Source organism: Ascaphus truei, chromosome 4, assembly GCF_040206685.1.
Source record: "Ascaphus truei isolate aAscTru1 chromosome 4, aAscTru1.hap1, whole genome shotgun sequence".
In the NCBI taxonomy this organism is placed as follows: domain Eukaryota; kingdom Metazoa; phylum Chordata; class Amphibia; order Anura; family Ascaphidae; genus Ascaphus; species Ascaphus truei.
The window spans coordinates 111270188-111297687 of record NC_134486.1 but is presented as its reverse complement, the minus strand read 5'-3'; the positions used below and the strand labels follow the sequence as shown (position 1 = coordinate 111297687).

At 48.1% G+C, this 27500-nt stretch overlaps 1 protein-coding gene across 1 annotated transcript in view; it reads right to left on the bottom strand.

The window, feature by feature from the left end:
- ARHGEF33 (Rho guanine nucleotide exchange factor 33) overlaps positions 1 to 27500 on the bottom strand; it is a 162519-nt gene that overhangs the window by 31427 nt on the left and 103592 nt on the right. Inside the window, exons 4-10 of the mRNA XM_075594957.1 lie at positions 27287 to 27350; positions 26412 to 26538; positions 26249 to 26307; positions 15827 to 16051; positions 6750 to 6879; positions 3159 to 3291; positions 1024 to 1107 (exon numbers count right to left, since the gene is read on the bottom strand). Of these exons, the coding sequence (XP_075451072.1) occupies positions 1024 to 1107; positions 3159 to 3291; positions 6750 to 6879; positions 15827 to 16051; positions 26249 to 26307; positions 26412 to 26538; positions 27287 to 27350 (822 nt within the window). The remainder of the gene's footprint in view (positions 1 to 1023; positions 1108 to 3158; positions 3292 to 6749; positions 6880 to 15826; positions 16052 to 26248; positions 26308 to 26411; positions 26539 to 27286; positions 27351 to 27500) is intronic.

Here is a 27500-nt window from a genome sequence, read left to right as displayed (position 1 = left end):
TATGCAGTGGAAGTGTATTGTGTGTATTTACCTACACACTCACTCCACATTTCAGTAACATACATATACATCTAAATAATATTCACATATACACGTTTGCTATAAATGGAATTATTACAATTTTACATTATATACACGTGCAATGAATGGAATAAACACTGTAATAAGTTTGAAATCGCCTATCCGAGCTGCTATGCATGGCTGATCCCTTTTCTCCAGCTTCCTTGAATGTACTACTGTATGAGGAAGATCATGTGACAAGATGCTAGTGCACGTTTAGAGAGAGGGAGGGCAGTGCTGACAAAGGGGTGTGCCTGGGTTTGTGACAGGCCATGAAGGGGCAGTGCCTAAGCAAATGCTTGTTAAAATAGAATACAAGAAAATTGGTCTTTCAAAGTTGTTTTTTTAAAAACCGAAAATGCTAAAAGTATTTTTTCTTACTACAGAACTGATTTATTAAAAAAAACACACATGCAGGATATAGACTGAACTGCAGCTTTAATAAAGGGTATTGATCTCTTTTAATGAGCTTGGTTTCCTGAAACATCGCTATTCTGCCCTTTTGCATTGTCGATGCAACGACTTGTGGGTTGTCTGAGGGTAGACTTCTATTCAGAGCCTCAAATCATGGAACATAAAAGAGCTTACTCTCAGCATATTAGAGCAATCAAAACAAATCGTCCCGAAAAGAGCTCTGCCCCTTGCCAGAAAGGCCCAGTCTTTCGTCCCGGCCAGGGCCGTACCTCTGTAGGGATACGACGAGGGTAACTCGCGAACATGTCCCTAAGTACAAACAATGAAGATATCAGTGCCACCTGGTATAATAAAGCTTGCTGTTTGTACGAGAAAAGCTCCAGGCGCCCGTCATTATTCCACCCGCATACACGCCCAGCCTGCATGATCCAGCTCCCCGACAAGTTAACAGAGACTGAGCTAAGCTATGTACAGTATATAATCAGAGCATGTCAAGTTCTTTAGTGCAGGGTAAGGAAGGTTACCCCTATATAACGTAGATATGCTTACCTCTTTCAGAACCACAATATGAATCACTGAAATGCTTTCTGGTAAGTCTTTCAAGTAAGCAACATAGTAGTCCAAAAAATTGTTCTTCGAAGATAAAGAAACAAGACAAATATTGATATCTAGGCTTATTGATCCGTAAATTCATACCATAATTATGTGCTAGTCATGAACAGATTATTTAGTCCAGAAAGAAAAAATAGAAAGTGACATTTCACGAAGGATCATTTTTATACTCACAATCACGATGTCTATTAAATGTTGCAAACGGAAACTTTGCTCCAGGTGTGCATTGCGTCATTTTGACTCTGTGTCACTTTACAGCAATGTTTCAAGTGGATTTGTTCCATTTTGCCATATTTGTACTAGTGAGCATTGTGGGGAGTGACCATGTAAGGAGATATGGGGAGACGATGGCCAGTGCAATAGTAGAAGGAGGTGTATCAGAAGCTGCGCCTATAACTGGTGCAATTGTCCTCTCTCTTTGCGTGCATTAAATCTACCGGGTTTAAGTGGTGTTACTCTCTGCTGCTAAGAGATCTGTGTTACATGTAAGCAGCAAGATTAACAAGCCTCATGTACACACTGTGTTGCTGACACAAATTACTGTAACCCAGATTCAAAATGTTACTCCATGTTTTGAAGCAAAGTGCTAGGGGAAGAGCACCTTTCAAAGATATCACAATGTGATGAATCTACCTTTCTCTACAACCAATTTGGTTACTCGATCTGTGTAATGACCCCTGTTCCATAAGAAGGCATCAATTCCAGAAAAACAAACAAATTATGTCCATGGGGTCCATATATCAAGGCAATTTTGGTGCAAAACTGGAGCATTTTAATCTTGCACCTATGCATCAGAGTATTTTGTGTTACAATGTTGACCAAATACCCCAGCTTGCATCTTGAGGAGTGTCAGTAGTAGACATTGGAGAGGATTTACATGGTGCCATTCTTTTTATCTATTTTTTGACCCCCAACATTTGGTACTGTATGTCTAAAGTGGTGTGAGTGTAAAATACTGCATCAGATGTAAGAAACAGTTATTACATAGGCCAGCGGTGCGCAAACTGGGGGAACAAAAATGTGCGCTCCCCTGAAACAGGCCACAGCTCTGCTCCAAAAAAAAGGAGCGTTCCGTCAACAAACACCTTTCTCTGCATTGATGCAGCAACCCAATGGGTTTACAATGGGGTCTTACAGGCTTTACTTACAGACTGAAGGAAATCATAGAAGTTCGCAATTTATCATAGTGAGATGAATAGACCTTTCGACGCTAGAAGTCACCTAATGAACCATTCACTTGAATGCCCTGCAAGGTATCGTCTGGCTTAGTAAATATGTCATGTCGGATGTACCATTGGGGCTTCTTGCCTTTTGTTATACCTGAGGTCACAATCCCAGTAGCCCTCCTTTTGTTATAATACCTGAGGTCACAATCCCAGTAGCCCTCCTTTTGTTATAATACCTGAGGTCACAATCCCAGTAGCCCTCCTTTTGTTATAATACCTGAGGTCACAATCCCAGTAGCCCTCCTTTTGTTATAATACCTGAGGTCACAATCCCAGTAGCCCTCCTTTTGACACAAATATATATATGATGTGGTGGGTTTGGGTTCTGAGCTTGCAGGGGCTGTGTGCGTTTGTACATTTCAATCAGTAATCAGTTTGGAGGCATGTGACCCTGCCTTCTTGGTTTCAAGATCAGCCACCTTTTAACTGGCACTTCTGGCTATGCACCTGTGAAAGACAGTCTAATAAGACAGTTCTCCCTCCATTAGAGAGGTTATGAGAGCTTCTTGCAGATAGAGCAGTATTAGGACCTGCAGATGGGCCATACCGTGACGTGATTGTAAGCTTAAGATACTTAGGCCAAAGAATGTAACTAAATGACCCTTGTTTATGGAAAGATATACAGATAAGTATTTAACTATTTAATATTGTCAAGTTGGATGTAGCACAGGGGCTTTTTGTCTTTTGTTATATACACCAGGTCACAATCCTGGAAGCACTGCTTTTGACACAAATATATATGATGTGGTGGGTTTGGGTTGTGAGCTTACAGGGGCTGTGTGTGTTGGTAAATATGGGCCTAAGTGTCTTTAGAATTGATCCAAGCAATAGCAACAATAAATGTACCTCATCGTTGGTTAGCTTCAGGAATATATCTCCCAGGATTCCCTGCCGGGACCATTTTAGAACTCTCTCCTGCAGTATGTGAAGTAGGTCCAGATGATGCTGGGTCAAATACCGCAAGGAACTGGGGAAGAAACTGAAAAAATGAACAAAAAGTCACCCACGAAGGTGTGTTCAATATTACAAATGTGACAGCATTCAGTGGAAATGAGTAAAACAGGAGCAAAACACCCATATAACCATCATACACCAGACTTACAACTTCAGCAGAATATAACAGTGCACAAGCATGTGTGGATATGTGTGTGTTTGTGTCAGTCTATCTGTGTGTAGAGTGTGCATCCGTACCAGGGCTGGAGTGGAGTAGGAAGGCCCCGGAACACTGTTCCTGCACTTAGTTTAGCTGCCAGAATGCTGTTCCGTAGTTCTGTAGCCACTCTGCCTCCTTTCCCAGGCTCTACCTTGGGAACGTGGGTGAAGAGCTTGTCAGTGCCCTCCCTGGTGGCAGAGGGGGCACACCCTTCTGGAAGTTGGGCCCCATCCTCTGGTATCAGCCTCCTGGGTGGGCCCACCTCCATCACTGCTGGGCACTGACAAGCTCCACAACAAAGTTCCCCATGGAAGGGCCTTGGGGGATGTTAGGGAGTAAAACAAGAGGGTTGGGGGTGTGAGGGAGTGGAAAAAGAGGTTGATGTAAGATTAAAAGAGGAGGGGGTGTAGGAGAGTAAAAAAGAGAGGGGGGAGTAAGAGAGTAAAAGAGGAGGGAGGGGTGAGAAAGTAAAAGAGGAAGGAAGGTGGGTGGGGGAGAGAGTAAGTGAGGGAGGGGCTAGATTAAAAGAGGAGGGAGGGTGATGGTGAGGGTGACAGTAGCATGTGGGAGAGAAGCTGGAGAGGAGGGACGCATGTGGGGAGAAGCTGGTAAAGAAGGGAGCATGTAGGGAAAAGCTGGGGAGGAGGGAAACATGTGGGGGAGAGGCAGTTGAGGAGGGGAGCATGTGGGAGAGAAGCTGGAGAGGAGGGGAGCATGTGGGGAGAAGCTGGTGAGGAGGGGAGCATGTGGGGGAGAAGCTGGAGAGAAGGGGAGCATGTGGGGGAGAAGCAGGAGAGGAGGGGAGCATGTGGGGGAGAAGCTGGAGAGGAGGGGAGCATGTGGGGAGAAGCTGGTGAGGAGGGGAGTGTGTGGGGGAGAAGCAGGTGAGGAGAGAAACGTAGGTGAGAATCTGAAGAGAAGAGGAGCATGATGGAGAGAAGCCGTTGAGGAGGAAAGCATGTGGGGAGAATCTGATGAGGAGGGGGATGTGTGGGGTAAAAGTAGGTGAGATGGGGGCATGTGGGGGAAAAGTAGGTGAGATGGGGGGGGGGGGCATATGCATAGTATTTACTTTATTGTAATAGGAAACTGAAAACAAGGAATTCTTTTAATGGCCGTGTTTAATATGGTGTTTCTGGGAAAAAGATAGTTTGGGCATTTTTTTTAAGGACTCTAGCACTGTACCTTTGTGTGTGCATCAGTTTATGTGTGTTGTGCGTGCATCATTGTGACTGTATGTATATGAGTGTGTGCTGTTTGCACAGGTTAAAGAGCATCAAGTGTTGACCATTAACCTTTCTGCTTTTGTGCTGACAAAATATTTGACTTGCCTGACTCCCCTGAGCCTTATGGTTATTTTGCCTCTATGATAAATAAATGAACTTGCAAGAGATCTGTTTTTGGATATTTCATGTGCAATTGGACAAGAAGAAACGCACGATTACAAATAAAAGCACAATTATTTCCAGGAAGAACACCTGCAAGAAAATCTGTAAATATCTCGGGAACCTGAGATTAAAACTACCACGGTTCAGCCCCGGACACCCCTTGCTTCAAATTCTGTCCAATAAAATCAGTACATAAAATGGTCGGAGTGGCTTCTGGAATATTCCTCCCACATACACTTCTTCCCCTTTCTGTTCCCCCTGCAGCCACAACCTGATTTCCCCTAAAATCATCACTTGATCATGAATCTACTTTTCCGACTTCCCTCTCTCTTTGCAGTGAACTGCTTCACATGGTCTTCAAGCACAGAGCAATTTGCGGGCCTGGAAGTGCAAGTGAAGATCAGCCTGCGACAAGTAGAGCGATAAAAGCTAGAGGACCAAAGTTGCGATCTGGTGAACAGTACAGAAGCAGAGGAGCCTTCAACAGGCAGGAAAATATGACCACGTATCACTCATCAGGCTAGAAAATTTGAATAGACAAGTGCATTTTTTTCAGGCCTGAATATACCGTGTGTGTCGGTTAAATGGACAGCACCTTCCAGGGATTGCTGGGGAAATCTGACCATGGCAATTCCCGGCTCCTGGGAAGCTAGGCGCGGGCAGTAGAATTTGCTAACATGCTGCTGTGTAACTTTGTGTATAAGTTATTTCCAACTGATAATATTTCTTCTGTACACTTTTCTACGAACAGTTCTAACATCTCTCTTTCCTATTCTTTCATTCTCTTCCACTCCCATTGCTGGTTGTTAGAACGTGTTTCACAAGCAGAATGTGGCATTGTTTTTGGTCTTAGGGTATTAACTGTGAAGAATGAATGTGTACATTTTATTTTTCAGTCATGTCACATACTACTGTATTAGCACAGAATAATCACGTAGTCAATATGCTAATCTGTGTAATGCTATAAATCAAGAGTTTGGCTTCAAATTTACACCAATAACATTGGTTATAAAATTAATATGTTAGCAATAAGTAATATGGAGAAATGGGCTGAGTTAGGGGAGAAGGAATTTGGAACTCACATGATAACTTATTATTATTTTACTCCACTTTTTATGCATTGGTTAAGACTCCAGGTCAAAGCTGCAGCAGACTTTTCTATCTAGACGATTTAGGAAAATTTATTAAACGTTATAAAATTGTTTCTAAGTAGCTTTCAGACATTAAAGGACAACATCTGCTCTAGAAGGATGACGATGAAGTGGAAGTGGTCCAAATAAAGGCAAAGGTTCCGAGTTTATACTGAAAGATTAATGGCTAGAGGTGATTGCGGGAAAGAGGTTACATTTTCTGCACAATTGTAGGTGAATTGTCAAAATTCCTAAACGTGTATAAAAAACGTGTAACACAATGAATAGCTCATTCATCTCATTATGTGAAAGGACGTCTGTCTCTGAGAGAAGAACACCAAGGACATTAGAAGCAAGGGTATTAATATCTCCGCTGATATTTCCGATTGCTCCCTATAATCTAGACCACTGCTAGAAGCAGAGAGGACTTGATGCAGAGAACATTGATGCACTGAAACATGACAAATTACAGTGTGAGTCAAGTGAACTCCAAAGGCAGACGGGTTGTAAGCTTCATATATGTGTAGTGTTATGTACGTAGACCCATGTCAGCAGGACAGGTTGAATCAGTCCAGGATTAAAGGTTACATTTTATCAATAGAAAAACGTTTTGGAAGTCTGAGGATACGTTACAATAGACATTAACATAAAATCAGAACTGCATTTTTCTGATAATGGTCTAGTTTGCAGCTCTTTCTGGAACCAGGGGCAGTGATGAAACCTTAACATGGACAATATACAGATGTGTTTGAAGAAGGTACCGTACCTTCTCTCTTTGGTGCTCCTCTTCATGTCAGACCCTTGTATGGTGGCCCTGATCTTCAGGATAAGAGACAGATTCAGGACGTATTTCCTCTCTGACTCCAGAAGGTCTTTAGCAGCGCTCTGTCTTCTGGCTTCAAAAACATACGTAAAATAAAAGCAACGGCGCTGAGCAAATCACAACATCGGATACGAGAGTTCAAGTGGGACTGCAGCTTTATCCCATCCTAAGTGAGACTCTCCCATTGTTATCATAAGCCAAAAGTTTAGCACAGCTCAAATTTGAAGTCCCAAGCAGCGTTGTAATTACATTTATGTTTAAACAAAAGTTCAATATTGCTGAAAAACTGATGTAGTTTCGTATACACAAAGCAACATTTATAATTAAACTCCAGGAAGCCTGAAGCAAAAGTCCCTTCCAGCAATAACAAAAGTAATGTTTGTCCGCACTCTGTGGGGATTAAGCCGTAAACCTGACACATAATATGGACTATGTGCAGAGGCGGATTTTCCATTAGGCCTGGGCCTAGGGGGGGCAACATTTTGGGGTGGCAAATTTCCCTTCCACCCTCCCATACACAGAGGCCCCGCTCTCTTCCCCACTGATTGACGGGGAAGAGTGTGAGGCCTCTGTAAAGTTCTTACCTTCTCCTTCGTGCCCGGCTCCTCCTTCAGCGTTACGGCATCACATGGCGTTGCATTATCATGGAAACGCGGCCTCACGTGACATTGCTGCGTCATTTGATGCCACTAGGCTGAAGGAGGAGGGCGGCGCTGAGGAGGAGGCGGCGGCATCGAGGTAAGCGCCTATGGGCGGCGGAGTTTTTAATCTGCCACTGGCTGTGTGCTGGTATCGTGCTTTGTCTTCAAAGACCTCACGATGCTTTATGAACACAAACTAGGCAGCGTTGTGCATTGTGGTTGTTAACGGTGGATACTTCAAATGGCTTATATCCTGAGAATGCGAAGTTACATACAGACAGGAAGTGGGATATTTCAGTCTTTACTCATGAGCTATGATATCTCGACAGAAAAGGAAACGTCGCCAAAGGAGCCTCATTTGAACTAGGGTCCCTATTTACTAAGCAGTCTTCTTGCCAGCGCTGTAAAACATCGTACAGATTTTTTACTTGAATAGACTGCAAGGTGTCTTCCAGCGCTGGAAGGTGCGCTAGAGCAGAATACTACTAAGTAAATATGGCCCTATTGGAAATCCTAAACCCGGAGTTTGGAAGAGGGTTTCACTGCGTGCGATTCGCCTATGGATTGAAATACCCCTCTGCATATGAAACGCCACAGCACAGCCACTACTTAAAAGTGATCTGTGCACAACCCAGGAAACCTATCCAACACTTTCCCCCCAAATTCATTGAAGTAAAGAGCATAGTTATTATTATTTGGTGTAATCTGCCTTCCTTAACATGTTCATTTTACTGAACACGTGTTTGTTCCTTACTATGACCTGACTTAAATCTCCCTCGCTCTCCCATTTACAAACCTCGCCCTCCTGGAGCACACACTGTGTAATCATATACCCTGGCTCAATGGAAAGCCACAAAACCTGCGCGCAATTCAAATCTCTACATTTAATTCAACTACTTTCTCAACCAGTTTAAACCAATCTAAAATCCTGCGACCACTCATTGCTAGATTGGACCTGTGTAAGGAAGCAGGAGTTACGCCGTGCACGGCGTGCTCCTTACTCACCCGCGGCTCTGTCGGGGTCTCCCGCGACTCACAGGGACTCATTCCCCATGGCGCCGAGCTCCGGTCCTTCTAGGCGCGCGCGCGCACATCCAGTCTCTTCTTCTGCCCTCGGTTCAGGGCGTGGGTCCGCGCACGCAGCTACAGACGCTACCACCGGGAGGCGCGGCCACACAGGGGCGCACCAACCCTTTAAAGAGACAGTACCCTTTTGCAATGCCACAATACAATGCACCAATACTTCTAGGATTTATAGCTCCTCCTCCAGGAACTCATCTAGACCTATCCCTGTCTCAGCCTGGCCCATTCACACACCCCCGCCTTGCTTCTCGGCTATTGGTTCTTCATACCTACATATACCCTCCAGATTCATTGACTCGTCGGCTGAGCATAGAACCAGTTGTTCTCATCACTCTCTGCCTCCCTAGTTCTGTTCCACAGATTTCCTCGTGTACCGGACCGGCTTCTGCTACGTCTTCCTGCACCTCTGGCATCCCGAACTCGGCATACGGCATCACGACTCTTCTCATCTCTGGCATTCGGATTCTGGCTTACGGTAAACGACAACGTCTCTCTCTCTAACCCTGGACTTGGCTACCGCACCCTCTACCATCCGTACCTCTCCTACCCCGATCCCGGAGTCCCAGACCATTCTTCAATCAAGACGTGCCCTCGTGGCTGTGGGTGGCGTAATTACCTTTCCCACCTCAGCACCGCGGTCCCGTCTCGTTTGTGGTGAGCACATCCTGCCATTATGCTCAGCCCACCAAAAATGGACCCCGCTGAGGTGGAGCGCACTATTAATGCCCATTCTGCACTTTTTACCAGACTAGAGACTTATCTGGAACAAACGGATAGACGGACAGATACGTTGCAGCAAAGTGTTAACTCTCTTACGGTTCAAGTTCGAGCTCTCACTCGGCAACTTTCACCCGGAGCTTCCCCTGCACCTGCAACTCCCTTTCCTACCCCTCCGTTTGCACTGGAACCTCGTATTCCACCTCACAAACACTATGGTGGAGACCCCCAAGGATGTAGGGGCTTCCTTAACCAATGCCTCATCCAATTTCGTCTCGCTCCCTCTCGTTTTGCCTCTTCTGTTTTCAGGGTCGGCTTTATCCTGTCTCTCCTTACCGACCAGGCCCTGGCATGGGCTTCTCCCATCTGGGAACAACAAGGGCCTCTCACCCATGACATCGATCTCTTCGTCGAGGAGTTCAGAAGAGTTTTCGACACCCCGGCACGGAAGTTAACGGCAGCTTCGGCCCTTCATCATATAACCCAGGGAGATCGTACCGTCGCTGGGTATGCCATAGAGTTCCGCACTCTTGCTGGTGAGACGGGTTGGAATAACGAAGCATTATCTTCTGCGTTTTGGCAGGGTCTGTCTGAGTCCCTGAAAGATGAGCTCGCTGCACGGGACCGTCCTACTGATTTAGAGGAGTTAATCACCCTGGCGGTTCGAGTAGATCAGCGTCTACAGGAACGGAGATTCGAACGCTCTCGTTACCGACAACGGGTGCCAAGAAACCTTGCTCCTTCCTTCATTTCCCCGTTACCTCCTTCCGAGAATATTCCGGAACCAATGCAGCTGGGGGGCAACAGGCTGCCTCCTGCCGAGAAACAACGTCGGCGTAATGCCGGTCTCTGCATGTACTGTGGCAACTCCAGTCACATGCTACCCCAGTGTCCTCACAAGCCGGGAAACGCCAACTCCTAACGAAATCCCGGAGAGTTTCATTGGGAATTCTTATCCTTTCTCCTATTGTCAAGGACATACTACCCACCAGGATAATGTTGCCTATTACACTGTCTGGAGAGGGGTTTCACGCTCAAGCGCGAGTGTTCATTGATTCTGGGTCCGCTGGTAACTTTATTGATGAGACTTTTGCTAGGCGAAACAATATTTCACTTGTCACCAAGAAGACGCCTATAGGTCTGGAAGCCATTGACGGTCGACCCCTACAACCGGCATTTATCACACTACAGACGGTGTCTCTACAACTACAGTTCTTCGATCTCCATACGGAGTTCATTACTCTCGATGTGATCCACTCTCCCTCTGCTGAGCTGATTATGGGTCTTCCTTGGCTTCAACTCCATAATCCTCGCATCGACTGGACGGATCGGGAACCCATCCAGTGGGCTACTTCGTGTGCCAAAACCTGTACCAGGGTTTCCCAGAGGATTGGTGGGTTGTCTACTCTGCCTGAGAAGATCGACTCCTTACCTTCTGAGTACTGGGGATTCCGCGATGTGTTCGACAAGGCACGTTCCGAGATACTACCTCTGCACCGTTCTTTCGATTGTCCCATTGACCTACTTCCTGGAGCACCTCTTCCTAGAGGACGATCGTATCCACTCTCTATCCCAGAGACGAAAGCCATGAGTACCTACATCGCGGAGAATTTAGAAAGGGGTTTCATCCGAAAATCTTCTTCCCCAGTTGGTGCAGGCTTCTTCTTCGTCAAAAAGAAGGACGGTTCTCTCCGTCCATGCATTGACTACCGAGGCTTGAATAACATCACGCGCAAAAATCGCTATCCTCTACCGTTGATTCCGGAATTATTTGATCGTCTCCAGGGAGCTACTATCTTTTCTAAGTTGGATCTAAGAGGGGCCTATAATTTAGTAAGGATACGAGAGGGGGACGAGTGGAAGACTGCTTTTAACACCCATGACGGTCACTACGAATACCTGGTGATGCCGTTCGGCCTGTGCAACGCACCAGCAGTTTTCCAGGAATTTGTCAACGAGATTTTTCGGGACATTCTTAACAAATTTCTTATTGTTTACCTAGATGACATACTTATCTTTTCTCAATCCACTCAAGAGCACATCAAACACGTTCAGCATGTGTTGTTACGCCTTCGAGAGAACCATCTCTTTGCGAAATTGGAGAAATGTCAGTTCCATATCAAATCAGTGGCGTTTTTGGGTTACGTTATTTCTGATTCCGGTTTCAATATGGATCCAGAGAAACTTAAGGCGATTTTGGACTGGCCTCGTCCGAACACTCTCAAAGCTGTACAACGTTTCTTGGGATTTGCAAACTATTATCGACGTTTCATCCGCAATTTTTCCTCTACTGTATCTCCCATAACTGCACTCACGAAGAAAGGTGCAGATCCTTCATCATGGTCTGAAACCGCCATACAGGCATTTGATCTGCTGAAAAGGGCTTTTGTTTCTGCGCCCATCCTCACACACCCGGATCCTAAACTTCCTTTTACCTTGGAGGTAGATGCTTCTGACATCGGGGCTGGGGCTGTTTTATCCCAGAGGACATCTCCTTTAGCCAGACTGCATCCATGCGCCTTCTTTTCGAAGAAATTTTCATCCGCAGAACAGAATTACGATGTTGGGAACCGGGAACTTTTAGCGATCAAATTAGCATTAGAGGAGTGGAGACATTTCTTAGAAGGTACAGAGACACCCATAACCATTCTTACAGACCATAAGAATCTTCTCTACCTAGAAGGGGCACGTCGTTTGAACTCTCGGCAAGCCCGCTGGGCATTATTTTTTTCACGATTCAATTTCCTCATCTCCTTCATTCCTGGTTCTAAGAACCTTAAAGCGGACGCCCTCTCTCGACAGTTCCTTGCAGAGGACAAATCTGAAGAACAGCTAGAGACTATCATTCCTTCCAGATGTATCCTGTCCGCCAATTCCTTTGATATTATGGGCAAGATTCAATCCGAGCAATCTCAGATTCCTATAGGGCTCAAAGTTCCAGAGGGAAAACTCTACACGGCAGTCCAACACCGCAAAAAGGTTTTAGAATGGTGTCATTCTTCTAAATCTGCAGGACATCCGGGAATACGGAAGACTAACGATCTCGTTCAACGCACCTTCTGGTGGCCAGAGAGAGCTAAGGATGTAGAGGAGTTCGTCAAATCGTGTGGTACTTGTGCTCGCAACAAAGTACCTCGGGTCAAACCAGCAGGCCTTCTTCTTCCTTTACCCATTCCAGACCGTCCCTGGAACCATATTTCTATGGACTTCATTGTGGAGCTTCCAGATTCCAAGGGAAAGGATACGATTCTTGTGGTCATTGATCGTTTTTCCAAACAGACGCATCTTGTGCCTTTGAGGGGTCTTCCAAATTCCTCCCGCCTTGCGGATGTCTTCATTCAGGAGATTTTTCGTCTTCACGGGGTGCCAGCAACTATTGTTTCGGACCGTGGATCTCAATTTGTATCAAGATTTTGGCGTGCCTTTTCCCGAAAATTGGGGATTTCACTTCAATTCTCTTCAGGATACCACCCACAGACCAATGGGCAGACGGAGAGGGCCAACCAAAACCTAGAACAGTATCTTCGATGTTTTATAACCGATACGCAGCAGGATTGGGTGGATTTGCTTCCTTGGGCCGAGTTTGCTCTTAACTCTCTTCGCAATGATTCCACTCAAGAATCTCCATTTTTTATTAATTGTGGCTTTCATCCTTCTCGTTTACCTTTTTCCTCCCTATCCTCAGGAGTACCAGCGGTGGACAAACGCATCTCCCGGCTGAAAGACTTATGGACAAGGATTCAGGAGAACTTAAAGGTAGCTACAGGGAGACAGAAACTCCAGGCAGATCGTCTTCGACGTCAAGTACCGGAGTTTGTTCCAGGAGACAAGGTGTGGCTTTCTTCCAGGAATATCCGACTAAAGGTTCCTACCATGAAGCTTGCTCCCAAGTTCCTCGGTCCCTTCACCATAGTTAGGAGGGTTAATCCTGTGGCTTACCAGCTACGCCTTCCACCTTCGATGAAGATACCTTCGGTCTTCCATGTATCCTTACTTAAACCAGTATTTCAGAGTCCTCGCTTTTCCAAGAATACTTCTCCTCCACTTCCTCTTACGATTCACGGTCAACAGGAGTACGAGGTCCAGTTTATCTTGGATTCCAGGATCTCCAGAGGAGGAGTACAATACCTGGTTCACTGGAAGGGGTTCGGACCTGAGGAACGTTCATGGATTCCCCATCGGGATCTTCACGCACCTCGCCTTCTTCAGGCTTTCCATCATAGGAATCCCTCCAAGCCTTGTCATGGACGCCCGGAGGTCGCCCCTGAAGGGGGGGGGTACTGTAAGGAAGCAGGAGTTACGCCGTGCACGGCGTGCTCCTTACTCACCCGCGGCTCTGTCGGGGTCTCCCGCGACTCACAGGGACTCATTCCCCATGGCGCCGAGCTCTGGTCCTTCTAGGCGCGCGCGCGCACATCCAGTCTCTTCTTCTGCCCTCGGTTCAGGGCGTGGGTCCGCGCACGCAGCTACAGACGCTACCACCGGGAGGCGCGGCCACACAGGGGCGCACCAACCCTTTAAAGAGACAGTACCCTTTTGCAATGCCACAATACAATGCACCAATACTTCTAGGATTTATAGCTCCTCCTCCAGGAACTCATCTAGACCTATCCCTGTCTCAGCCTGGCCCATTCACACACCCCCGCCTTGCTTCTCGGCTATTGGTTCTTCATACCTACATATACCCTCCAGATTCATTGACTCGTCGGCTGAGCATAGAACCAGTTGTTCTCATCACTCTCTGCCTCCCTAGTTCTGTTCCACAGATTTCCTCGTGTACCGGACCGGCTTCTGCTACATCTTCCTGCACCTCTGGCATCCCGAACTCGGCATACGGCATCACGACTCTTCTCATCTCTGGCATTCGGATTCTGGCTTACGGTAAACGACAACGTCTCTCTCTCTAACCCTGGACTTGGCTACCGCACCCTCTACCATCCGTACCTCTCCTACCCCGATCCCGGAGTCCCAGACCATTCTTCAATCAAGATGTGCCCTCGTGGCTGTGGGTGGCGTAATTACCTTTCCCACCTCAGCACCGCGGTCCCGTCTCGTTTGTGGTGAGCACATCCTGACAACCTGATCCTCGTGTCCCTGCAGCCTCCAATCCTCTGGTATTTTATCTGACATTTCTAGTGATCATGCAATAGCGCATTGTGTATGTAAATCAGACTACTAATATCAAACCCTAATATCTGACTCACTATAACATTTAGACATTTGAATCTTCAACAATTTCTTCATGACCTTACCAATTGCCCTTGGAATAGAGTAAATGTGATACCTGACCCTCACCTTGCACTTGAGTATTTCCAGTCTTGAGTTCCTAAAATTGTGCGATATCCGGTGTCCATGGGGCCCACTTCTTTGCGTTACATATGATCTGATTGAGCTTCATCGCTATGTGGATACTTTGGAGAATAGATACAAACTAACTGGCTCTACTACTGACCTAAATAATTACAAATACATATATCCACAAGGCGGACTAGTCTATTACAAGCACTATATTATTCAGACAATTGTTATCCAAACATACCAACTCCCGCTACATTTTGGAAGGTTATCACTAATATATTTCAGCGCTCGTGCCACCTGGAATCTTCTAGTCTCAAAAAGGATGATGCTATCTTGTCTAAACACACAGCAATTGCCAACACATTTAATGAATACTTTGTGGGCTGTGTTCCTTATTATCAAGACACAATCATGTCCATAATACTGAATCCCAAACTGAGTGCGCTCCTATATCAGGCCCCCACCCCCCGACTATGCTCACGAATTTCAATTTATCCCAGTGTATGAAGATGAGATCGCACAGGAGCCCCTAGCACTAATGCACATAACCAAAGTGGAGCGTTGCAATTAAATTACTATGTCTCAGTGCCCCTGTCAATGCGAAACCAATTGCCTCCTTAACCAACTCTATTTTGTCTTCTGGACATATACCCAAGGTCTGCAAAATTGCTAGAGTTATTCCAATGTTCAAAAGTGGCAACAATGACTTTGTTTCCAACTACACAACAATCTCTATACTACCTGTACTATTAAAACTCATGTAAAATGTGTTTATTCCTAACTGCACAACTATTAGAAGAAGTTCACATTTTCTAAATCAATTTTGATCTGGCTTTCACCCAAATCACTCTGCAGTAACAACCCTCTTAAAATATGAGCTCCAGTGTGGAGTGGAACAAGGGCAAGGACTCCAATATGTCCTAGATTCTGCAAAGGTTATCAATACTGTTGACGACATTATCATATTAAACCAGATTCAGTGCTCTGGAATTGGATCACATGCTCTAAACTGGTTTCATTCAGTAAGAACCGAATATGTGCCTATCCCTCGCTCGAATTTGAACCACCTAAATGTTACCTGTGGGGCCCCCAAGACTTTTTAAAGACCTCAATGGAGTGTCACTGATAGAAATCAATATTTTGCCATTAACATGTCACTCAGACCCAACTGAATTTAGGAAGTTGACATCTCTGAAAATTGAAAGGTATTAAAATGACCTCGGCTGCTAATGCAAAGGTGTCACCCCTACCCTTCACTGAAATGCAACATTATTTTATTACCAAAAACAGTGGGTTCGCTTATCACGTTCTCCAGCGGGACACTTCTGCTCTGGGCTGTCTCCCTGAGCCTGTCTGCTTGCTCCTTTGGGGAATGCTCTTCGTCCCACTCTCTCCCCTCTTTTGGCTGCCTCCAGACTAGGGAAGGCATGTACACTCTGGGCTGCTCTCCAGCTGTCCCAGAAGACTTGAAACTTTCATCCGTCTCTTCATGGGTGACCCAGGCTGCTGAAGTGAAACAAACAAAAAAATGTATAAGGAGAAAGAACAATATTCAGAAATACCCAGTACATGATGTAGTACTAAGGTATCGAGCTGTGAGGTCTGTTGGATTAACAGCTACTAAAGGATTTCACAATTAAATATGTGATGTGCGAATGGGAAAGTTAAGACAATCTATTAAACGAAAAATAGAAATTGGCCAATACGAATGGAATTAGGCCTGACATAGCAGGAAGATCCATGGAGATATGTGTGGCACAGGCTGAGATGTGTGTGGCACAGGCTGAGATGTGTGTGGCACAGGCTGAGATGTGTGTGGCACAGGCTGAGATGTGTATGGCACAGGCTGAGATATGTGTGTGGCACAGGCTGAGATGTGTATGGCACAGGCTGAGATATGTGTGTGGCACAGGCTGAGATATGTGTGTGGCACAGGCTGAGATATGTGTGTGGCACAGGCTGAGATATGTGTGTGGCACAGGCTGAGATGTGTGTGGCACAGGCTGAGATATGTGTGTGGCACAGGCTGAGATATGTGTGTGGCACAGGCTGAGATATGTGTGTGGCACAGGCTGAGATATGTGTGTGGCACAGGCTGAGATGTATGTGGCACAGGCTGAGATGTGTGTGGCACAGGCTGAGATATGTGTGTGGCACAGGCTGAGATATGTGTGTGGCACAGGCTGAGATATGTGTGTGGCACAGGCTGAGATATGTGTGTGGCACAGGCTGAGATATGTGTGTGGCACAGGCTGAGATGTGTGTGGCACAGGCTGAGATGTGTGTGGCACAGGCTGAGATATGTGTGTGGCACAGGCTGAGATATGTGTGTGGCACAGGCTGAGATGTGTGTGGCACAGGCTGAGATGTGTGTGGCACAGGCTGAGATATGTGTGGCACAGGCTGAGATGTGTGTGGCACAGGCTGAGATGTGTGTGGCACAGGCTGAGATGTGTGTGGCACAGGCTGAGATATGTGTGGCACAGGCTGAGATATGTGTGGCACAGACTGAGATATGTGTGGCACAGGCTGAGATGTGTGTGGCACAGGCTGAGATATGTGTGGCACAGGCTGAGATATGTGTGTGGCACAGGCTGAGATGTGTGTGTGGCACAGGCTGAGATATGTGTGGCACAGGCTGAGATATGTGTGTGGCACAGGCTGAGATGTGTGTGTGGCACAGGCTGAGATGTGTGTGGCACAGGCTGAGATGTGTGTGGCACAGGCTGAGATATGTGTGTGGCACAGGCTGAGATGTGTGTGGCACAGGCTGAGATATGTGTGGCACAGGCTGAGATGTGTGTGGCACAGGCTGATATATGTGTGGCACAGGCTGAGATATGTGTGTGGCACAGGCTGAGATGTGTGTGGCACAGGCTGAGATATGTGTGTGGCACAGGCTGAGATGTGTGTGGCACAGGCTTAGATATGTGTGTGGCACAGGCTGAGATATGTGTGTGGCACAGGCTTAGATATGTGTGTGTGGCACAGGCTGAGATGTGTGTGTGTGGCACAGGCTGAGATGTGTGTGGCACAGGCTGAGATATGTGTGTGGCACAGGCTGAGATGTGTGTGGCACAGGCTGAGATGTGTGTGGCACAGGCTGAGATATGTGTGGCACCGGCTGAGATATGTGTGTGGCACAGGCTGAGATGTGTGTGTGGCACAGGCTGAGATATGTGTGGCACAGGCTGAGATATGTGTGTGGCACAGGCTGAGATGTGTGTGTGGCACAGGCTGAGATGTGTGTGGCACAGGCTGAGATGTGTGTGGCACAGGCTGAGATGTGTGTGTGGCACAGGCTGAGATATGTGTGTGGCACAGGCTGAGATGTGTGTGGCACAGGCTGAGATATGTGTGTGGCACAGGCTGAGATATGTGTGTGGCACAGGCTGAGATATGTGTGGCACAGGCTGAGATATGTGTGTGGCACAAGCTGAGATGTGTGTGGCACAGGCTGAGATATGTGTGGCACAGGTTGAGATGTGTGTGGCACAGGCTTAGATATGTGTGTGGCACAGGCTGAGAAGTGTGTGGCACAGGCTTAGATATGTGTGGCACAGGCTGACATATGTGTGTGGCACAGGCTTAGATATGTGTGTGTGGCACAGGCTGAGATGTGTGTGTGTGGCACAGGCTGAGATGTGTGTGTGTGGCACAAGCTGAGATATGTGTGTGGCACAGGCTGAGATGTGTGTGGCACAGGCTGAGATGTGTGTGGCACAGGCTGAGATGTGTGTGGCACAGGCTTAGATATGTGTGGCACAGGCTGAGATATGTGTGTGGCACAGGCTTAGATATGTGTGTGGCACAGGCTGAGATATGTGTGTGGCACAGGCTGAGACGTATGTGGCACAGGCTGAGATGTATGTGGCACAGGCTTAGATATGTGTGGCACAGGCTTAGATATGTGTGTGGCACAGGCTGAGATGTGTGTGGCACAGGCTTAGATATGTGTGGCACAGGCTTAGATATGTGTGTGGCACAGGCTGAGATGTGTGTGGCACAGGCTGAGATGTGTGTGGCACAGGCTGAGATGTGTGTGGCACAGGCTTAGATATGTGTGGCACAGGCTGAGATGTGTGTGGCACAGGCTTAGATATGTGTGGCACAGGCTGAGATGTGTGTGGCACAGGCTTAGATATGTGTGGCACAGGCTGAGATGTGTGTGGCACAGGCTTAGATATGTGTGGCACAGGCTGAGATGTGTGTGGCACAGGCTGAGATGTGTGTGGCACAGGCTGAGATATGTGTGGCACAGGCTGAGATGTGTGTGGCACAGGCTTAGATATGTGTGGCACAGGCTGAGATGTGTGTGGCACAGGCTGAGATGTGTGTGGCACAGGCTGATATGTGTGTGGCACAGGCTTAGATATGTGTGGCACAGGCTGAGATGTGTGTGGCACAGGCTGAGATGTGTGTGGCACAGGCTGAGATGTGTGTGGCCCGGGCTGAGATATGTGTGGCACAGGCTGAGATATGTGTGGCACAGGCTGAGATATGTGTGGCACAGGCTGAGATATGTGTGGCACAGGCTGAGATATGTGTGGCACAGGCTGAGATATGTGTGGCACAGGTTGAGATATGTGTGGCACAGGCTGAGATATGTGTGGCACAGGCTGAGATATGTGTGGCACAGGCTGAGATTTGTGTGGCACAGGCTGAGATATGTGTGTGGCACAGGCTGAGATGTGTGTGGCACAGGCTGAGAAGTGTGTGGCACAGGCTTAGATATGTGTGTGGCACAGGCTGAGATATGTGTGTGGCACAGGCTTAGATATGTGTGTGTGGCACAGGCTGAGATGTGTGTGTGTGGCACAGGCTGAGATGTGTGTGTGTGGCACAAGCTGAGATATGTGTGTGGCACAGGCTGAGATGTGTGTGGCACAGGCTGAGATGTGTGTGGCACAGGCTGAGATGTATGTGGCACAGGCTTAGATATGTGTGGCACAGGCTGAGATATGTGTGTGGCACAGGCTTAGATATGTGTGTGGCACAGGCTGAGATGTATGTGGCACAGGCTGAGATGTATGTGGCACAGGCTTAGATATGTGTGGCACAGGCTTAGATATGTGTGTGGCACAGGCTGAGATGTGTGTGGCACAGGCTGAGACGTATGTGGCACAGGCTGAGATGTATGTGGCACAGGCTTAGATATGTGTGGCACAGGCTTAGATATGTGTGTGGCACAGGCTGAGATGTGTGTGGCACAGGCTGAGATGTGTGTGGCACAGGCTTAGATATGTGTGTGGCACAGGCTTAGATATGTGTGTGGCACAGGCTGAGATATGTGTGTGGCACAGGCTGAGATATGTGTGGCACAGGCTGAGATATGTGTGTGGCACAGGCTGAGATATGTGTGTGGCACAGGCTGAGATATGTGTGTGGCACAGGCTGAGATATGTGTGTGGCACAGGCTTAGATATGTGTGGCACAGGCTTAGATATGTGTGGCACAGGCTGAGATGTGTGTGGCACAGGCTGAGATGTGTATGGCACAGGCTGAGATATGTGTGTGGCACAGGCTGAGATGTGTGTGGCACAGGCTGAGATGTGTGTGGCACAGGCTGAGATATGTGTGTGGCACAGGCTGAGATGTGTGTGGCACAGGCTGAGATGTGTGTGGCACAGGCTAAGATGTGTGTGGCACAGGCTGAGATATGTGTGGCACAGGCTGAGATATGTGTGTGGCACAGGCTGAGATGTGTGTGGCACAGGCTGAGATGTGTGTGGCACAGGCTGAGATGTGTGTGGCACAGGCTGAGATATGTGTGTGGCACAGGCTGAGATATGTGTGTGGCACAGGCTGAGATGTGTGTGGCACAGGCTGAGATGTGTATGGCACAGGCTGAGATATGTGTGTGGCACAGGCTGAGATGTGTGTGGCACAGGCTGAGATGTGTGTGGCACAGGCTGAGATGTGTGTGGCACAGGCTGAGATGTGTGTGGCACAGGCTGAGATATGTGTGTGGCACAGGCTGAGATATGTGTGTGGCACAGGCTGAGATATGTGTGGCACAGGCTGAGATATGTGTGTGGCACAGGCTGAGATATGTGTGTGGCACAGGCTTAGATATGTGTGGCACAGGCTGAGATATGTGTGTGGCACAGGCTGAGATGTGTGTGTGGCACAGGCTGAGATATGTGTGTGGCACAGGCTGAGATATATGTGTGGCACAGGCTGAGATATGTGTGTGGCACAGGCTGAGATATGTGTGTGGCACAGGCTTAGATATGTGTGGCACAGGCTGAGATGTGTGTGGCACAGGCTGAGATGTGTATGGCACAGGCTGAGATATGTGTGTGGCACAGGCTGAGATGTGTGTGTGGCACAGGCTGAGGTGTGTGGCACAGGCTTAAATATGTGTGGCACCGGCTGAGATATGTGTGTGGCACAGGCTGAGATGTGTGTGGCACAGGCTGAGATGTGTGTGGCACAGGCTGAGATATGTGTGTGGCACAGGCTGAGATGTGTGTGGCACAGGCTGAGATGTGTGTGGCACAGGCTGAGATATGTGTGTGGCACAGGCTGAGATATGTGTGTGGCACAGGCTGAGATATGTGTGTGGCACAGGCTGAGATGTGTGTGGCACAGGCTGAGATATGTGTGGCACAGGCTGAGATGTGTGTGGCACAGGCTGAGATGTGTGTGGCACAGGCTGAGATATGTGTGTGGCACAGGCTGAGATATGTGTGGCACAGGCTGAGATGTGTGTGGCACAAGCTGAGATGTGTGTGGCACAGGCTGAGATATGTGTGGCACAGGCTGAGATGTGTGTGGCACAGGCTGAGATATGTGTGTGGCACAGGCTGAGATATGTGTGGCACAGGCTGAGATGTGTGTGGCACAGGCTGAGATGTGTGTGGCACAGGCTGAGATGTGTGTGGCACAGGCTGAGATATGTGTGTGGCACAGGCTGAGATATGTGTGGCACAGGCTGAGATATGTGTGTGGCACAGGCTGAGATATGTGTGGCACAGGCTGAGATATGTGTGTGGCACAGGCTGAGATATGTGTGGCACAGGCTGAGATATGTGTGTGGCACAGGCTGAGATATGTGTGGCACAGGCTGAGATATGTGTGTGGCACAAGCTGAGATATGTGTGGCACAGGCTGAGATATGTGTGTGGCACAAGCTGAGATGTGTGTGGCACAGGCTGAGATGTGTGTGGCACAGGCTGAGATATGTGTGTGGCACAAGCTGAGATGTGTGTGGCACAGGCTGAGATGTGTGTGGCAAAGGCTGAGAAGTGTGTGGCACAGGCTTAGATATGTGTGGCACAGGCTTAGATATGTGTGTGTGGCACAGGCTGAGATGTGTGTGTGTGGCACAAGCTGAGATATGTGTGTGGCACAGGCTGAGATGTGTGTGGCACAGGCTGAGATGTGTGTGGCACAGGCTGAGATATGTGTGTGGCACAGGCTTAGATATGTGTGGCACAGGCTTAGATATGTGTGGCACAGGCTGAGATGTGTGTGGCACAGGCTGAGATGTGTGTGGCACAGGCTGAGACGTGTGTGGCACAGGCTGAGATGTGTGTGGCACAGGCTTAGATGTGTGTGGCACAGGCTGAGATATGTGTGTGGCACAGGCTGAGATGTGTGTGGCACAGGCTGAGATGTGTGTGGCACAGGCTGAGATGTGTGTGGCACAGGCTGAGATATGTGTGTGGCACAGGCTTAGATATGTGTGGCACAGGCTGAGATGTGTGTGGCACAGGCTGAGACGTGTGTGGCACAGGCTGAGATGTGTGTGGCACAGGCTGAGATATGTGTGGCACAGGCTGAGATATGTGTGTGGCACAGGCTGAGATGTATGTGGCACAGGCTTAGATATGTGTGGCACAGGCTTAGATATGTGTGGCACAGGCTGAGATGTGTGTGGCACAGGCTGAGATGTGTGTGGCACAGGCTGAGACGTGTGTGGCACAGGCTGAGATGTGTGTGGCACAGGCTTAGATATGTGTGGCACAGGCTGAGATGTGTGTGGCACAGGCTTAGATATGTGTGGCACAGGCTGAGATGTGTGTGGCACAGGCTTAGATATGTGTGGCACAGGCTGAGATGTGTGTGGCACAGGCTGAGATGTGTGTGGCACAGGCTGAGATATGTGTGGCACAGGCTGAGATGTGTGTGGCACAGGCTTAGATATGTGTGGCACAGGCTGAGATGTGTGTGGCACAGGCTGAGATGTGTGTGGCACAGGCTGATATGTGTGTGGCACAGGCTTAGATACGTGTGGCACAGGCTGAGATGTGTGTGGCACAGGCTGAGATGTGTGTGGCACAGGCTGAGATGTGTGTGGCCCGGGCTGAGATGTGTGTGTGGCACAGGCTGAGATATGTGTGGCACAGGCTTAGATATGTGTGGCACAGGCTTAGATATGTGTGGCACAGGCTGAGATGTGTGTGGCACAGGCTGAGATGTGTGTGGCACAGGCTGAGATGTGTGTGGCACAGGCTGAGATGTGTGTGGCACAGGCTGAGATGTGTGTGGCACAGGCTGAGATGTGTGTGGCACAGGCTGAGATGTGTGTGGCACAGGCTGAGATGTGTGTGGCACAGGCTTAGATATGTGTGGCACAGGCTTAGATATGTGTGTGTGGCACAGGCTGAGATGTGTGTGTGGCACAGGCTGAGATGTGTGTGGCACAGGCTTAGATATGTGTGGCACAGGCTTAGATATGTGTGTGTGGCACAGGCTGAGATGTGTGTGTGGCACAGGCTGAGATGTGTGTGGCACAGGCTGAGATATGTGTGTGGCACAGGCTGAGATGTGTGTGGCACAGGCTGAGATGTATGTGGCACAGGCTGAGATATGTGTGTGGCACAGGCTTAGATATGTGTGGCACAGGCTGAGATGTGTGTGTGGCACAGGCTGAGATATGTGTGGTACAGGCTTAGATATGTGTGGCACAGGCTGAGATGTGTGTGGCACAGGCTGAGACGTGTGTGGCACAGGCTGAGACGTGTGTGGCACAGGCTGAGATGTGTGTGGCACAGGCTTAGATATGTGTGGCACAGGCTGAGATGTGTGTTGCACAGGCTGAGATATGTGTGGCACAGGCTGAGATGTGTGTGGTACAGGCTTAGATATGTGTGGCACAGGCTGAGACGTGTGTGGCACAGGCTGAGACGTGTGTGGCACAGGCTGAGACGTGTGTGGCACAGGCTGAGATGTGTGTGGCACAGGCTTAGATATGTGTGGCACAGGCTGAGATGTGTGTTGCACAGGCTGAGATATGTGTGGCACAGGCTGAGATGTGTGTGGCACAGGCTTAGATATGTGTGGCACAGGCTGAGATGTGTGTGGCACAGACTGAGATATGTGTGGCCCGGGCTGAGATGTGTGTGTGGCACAGGCTGAGATGTGTGTGGCACAGGCTGAGATATGTGTGGCACAGGCTGAGATGTGTGTGGCAGAGGCTGAGATATGTGTGGCACAGGCTTAGATATGTGTGGCACAGGCTTAGATATGTGTGGCACAGGCTGAGATGTGTGTGGCACAGGCTGAGATGTGTGTGGCACAGGCTGAGATGTGTGTGGCACAGGCTGAGATGTGTGTGGCACAGGCTGAGATGTGTGTGTGGCACAGGCTGAGATATGTGTGGCACAGGCTGAGATATGTGTGGCACAGGCTGAGATGTGTGTGGCACAGGCTGAGATATGTGTGGCACAGGCTTAGATATGTGTGGCACAGGCTGAGATATGTGTGGCACAGGCTTAGATATGTGTGGCACAGGCTGAGATATGTGTGGCTCAGGCTGAGATGTGTGTGGCACAGGCTGAGATATGTGTGGCCCGGGCTGAGATGTGTGTGTGGCACAGGCTGAGATATGTGTGGCACAGGCTTAGATATGTGTGGCACACGCTGAGATGTGTGTGGCACAGGCTTAGATATGTGTGGCACACACTGAGATGTGTGTGGCACAGGCTTAGATATGTGTGTGGCACAGGCTGAGATATGTGTGGCACAGGCTGAGATGTGTGTGGCACAGGCTGAGATATGTGCGGCACAGGCTGAGATGTGTGTGGCACAGGCTGAGATGTGTGTGGCACAGGCTGAGATATGTGTGGCACAGGCTTAGATATGTGTGGCACAGGCTGAGATGTGTGTGGCACAGGCTGAGATGTGTGTGGCACAGGCTGAGACGTGTGTGGCACAGGCTGAGACGTGTGTGGCACAGGCTGAGATGTGTGTGGCACAGGCTTAGATATGTGTGGCACAGGCTGAGATGTGTGTTGCACAGGCTGAGATATGTGTGGCACAGGCTGAGATGTGTGTGGTACAGGCTTAGATATGTGTGGCACAGGCTGAGACGTGTGTGGCACAGGCTGAGACGTGTGTGGCACAGGCTGAGACGTGTGTGGCACAGGCTGAGATGTGTGTGGCACAGGCTTAGATATGTGTGGCACAGGCTGAGATGTGTGTTGCACAGGCTGAGATATGTGTGGCACAGGCTGAGATGTGTGTGGCACAGGCTTAGATATGTGTGGCACAGGCTGAGATGTGTGTGGCACAGACTGAGATATGTGTGGCCCGGGCTGAGATGTGTGTGTGGCACAGGCTGAGATGTGTGTGGCACAGGCTGAGATATGTGTGGCACAGGCTGAGATGTGTGTGGCAGAGGCTGAGATATGTGTGGCACAGGCTTAGATATGTGTGGCACAGGCTTAGATATGTGTGGCACAGGCTGAGATGTGTGTGGCACAGGCTGAGATGTGTGTGGCACAGGCTGAGATGTGTGTGGCACAGGCTGAGATGTGTGTGGCACAGGCTGAGATGTGTGTGTGGCACAGGCTGAGATATGTGTGGCACAGGCTGAGATATGTGTGGCACAGGCTGAGATGTGTGTGGCACAGGCTGAGATATGTGTGGCACAGGCTTAGATATGTGTGGCACAGGCTGAGATATGTGTGGCACAGGCTTAGATATGTGTGGCACAGGCTGAGATATGTGTGGCTCAGGCTGAGATGTGTGTGGCACAGGCTGAGATATGTGTGGCCCGGGCTGAGATGTGTGTGTGGCACAGGCTGAGATATGTGTGGCACAGGCTTAGATATGTGTGGCACACGCTGAGATGTGTGTGGCACAGGCTTAGATATGTGTGGCACACGCTGAGATGTGTGTGGCACAGGCTTAGATATGTGTGTGGCACAGGCTGAGATATGTGTGGCACAGGCTGAGATGTGTGTGGCACAGGCTGAGATATGTGCGGCACAGGCTGAGATGTGTGTGGCACAGGCTGAGATGTGTGTGGCACAGGCTGAGATATGTGTGGCACAGGCTTAGATATGTGTGGCACAGGCTGAGATGTGTGTGGCACAGGCTGAGATGTGTGTGGCACAGGCTGAGATGTGTGTGGCACAGTCTCAGATGTGTGTGGCACAGGCTGAGATGTGTGTGGCACAGGTTGAGTTTGACTGGTCCAGTAATTTTTTTACTGTCTATTTTTCCTGCGTTCTAAAAAGAGCCCGAGGCCGCGTTACTCACATGCATTTGTCACGTTGCTTTCGCTAGCAGCCACTGACCTGGGAGCAGGTGCTGTGTGGAAACCAAACAATACATGAGTCACTAGGAAATCAGCTCAGATCCAGAGTTCCCGTCTTCACTAAATCTAAAACACAGTGTTGGATTTGAATGAATTCTAATTCTGCTTTCAGTAAGCCTGGCTCCTTTTCTAGATTGCAAGGGCAGGGTTACCTTTTCCTACATGTGCTTTTATGTTCGATGTAACTGTTTTACTCGCGGTGTATTTGTACCTTGTGAAAAGGGAATGTGTTTTGTATTTCTCCGGGAACACTGAATTCAAGCATATCAGCTACTTCTGGCGATTTACTATACTAAATGAGGGCTTGATAATTACTTTACAAACAGGGCAATGTATCTGTGGCTACGAGAACTGACAAACAGTCTAATCAGTAGAGATGTGTATGGCCTTTCGGATTTTACGCTTTTCGGTTCAGCAATAAAGTTCACTTCGATCCTAAAGTCTGCAAAACAAGTTAGCATACCGCTAAAAAAAGCAATAACCTTTGCATGTTGAAATCAAAGCTGCATTCATTCTGAACCCCTTCAGTCTACATTTGCATCGCCCCAAAGGCGCACAGCCGAAGAGCAGCCAAAGGGTGTGAGCTGTTTCCATCCGTTTGCTGATGTTTGTTGCTGTTAAAATTGCTGTATTTCAATCTGAAACTCTCCAACCCTTTATCCCCTGTACCCAATTTTCCAACTCTAACTGTCCATGAAACGTCTGTGAATTGACCATATAAACCCTGTTCTTTTAATGCAACCATGTGTTTTTATAACTCTGTGCCGAGGACATACTTGAAAATGAGAGGTAACTCTCAATGTATTACTTCCTGGTGAGACATTGTATAAATAAAATAATTAAATGTTCAATTCATTTCGATGACGTTCACTTTCCAAATGTGATCAAACGTTAACTCATTTATTTATTTATTTTTAAAAGCTGCAGGGCTGCTATTTTTATTTAAACAGCGAGTATTGACCAATCTGGGCAGTTCCGGTAGAACATTTAGCTCCAAAAGTTCCATTTTGCAGGAAACAGCAGCAAATCAAGTTACAGTATGGCACGTTAATAAATCTCTGCTAATCAGCAAAACGATATTAGATATAAAACCCTCAACAAATATTTGTATACTATAGAAAAGAAAAGTAAAATATGATCAAACAATACTTATCCTGTGATTACAGCTGCTGATTCTTATTGTCTCCTACCTTCCTCCAAACACTTACACACTAAAGGCCTCTTTGTGGCAGATTCACTGAGGTCTGTGCGGGTCTTCACACCAGCAGTGGCGTTAACAGGTTTTTATCTCAAAGAGATTTAAGGCCCATTCATGGGAATTAACCCATAACAGACTTCATTGCATAACCCCCCTTTATTCTCCGTTATTATTCTGTATTACATGAAGCAGGACAAACATTATTG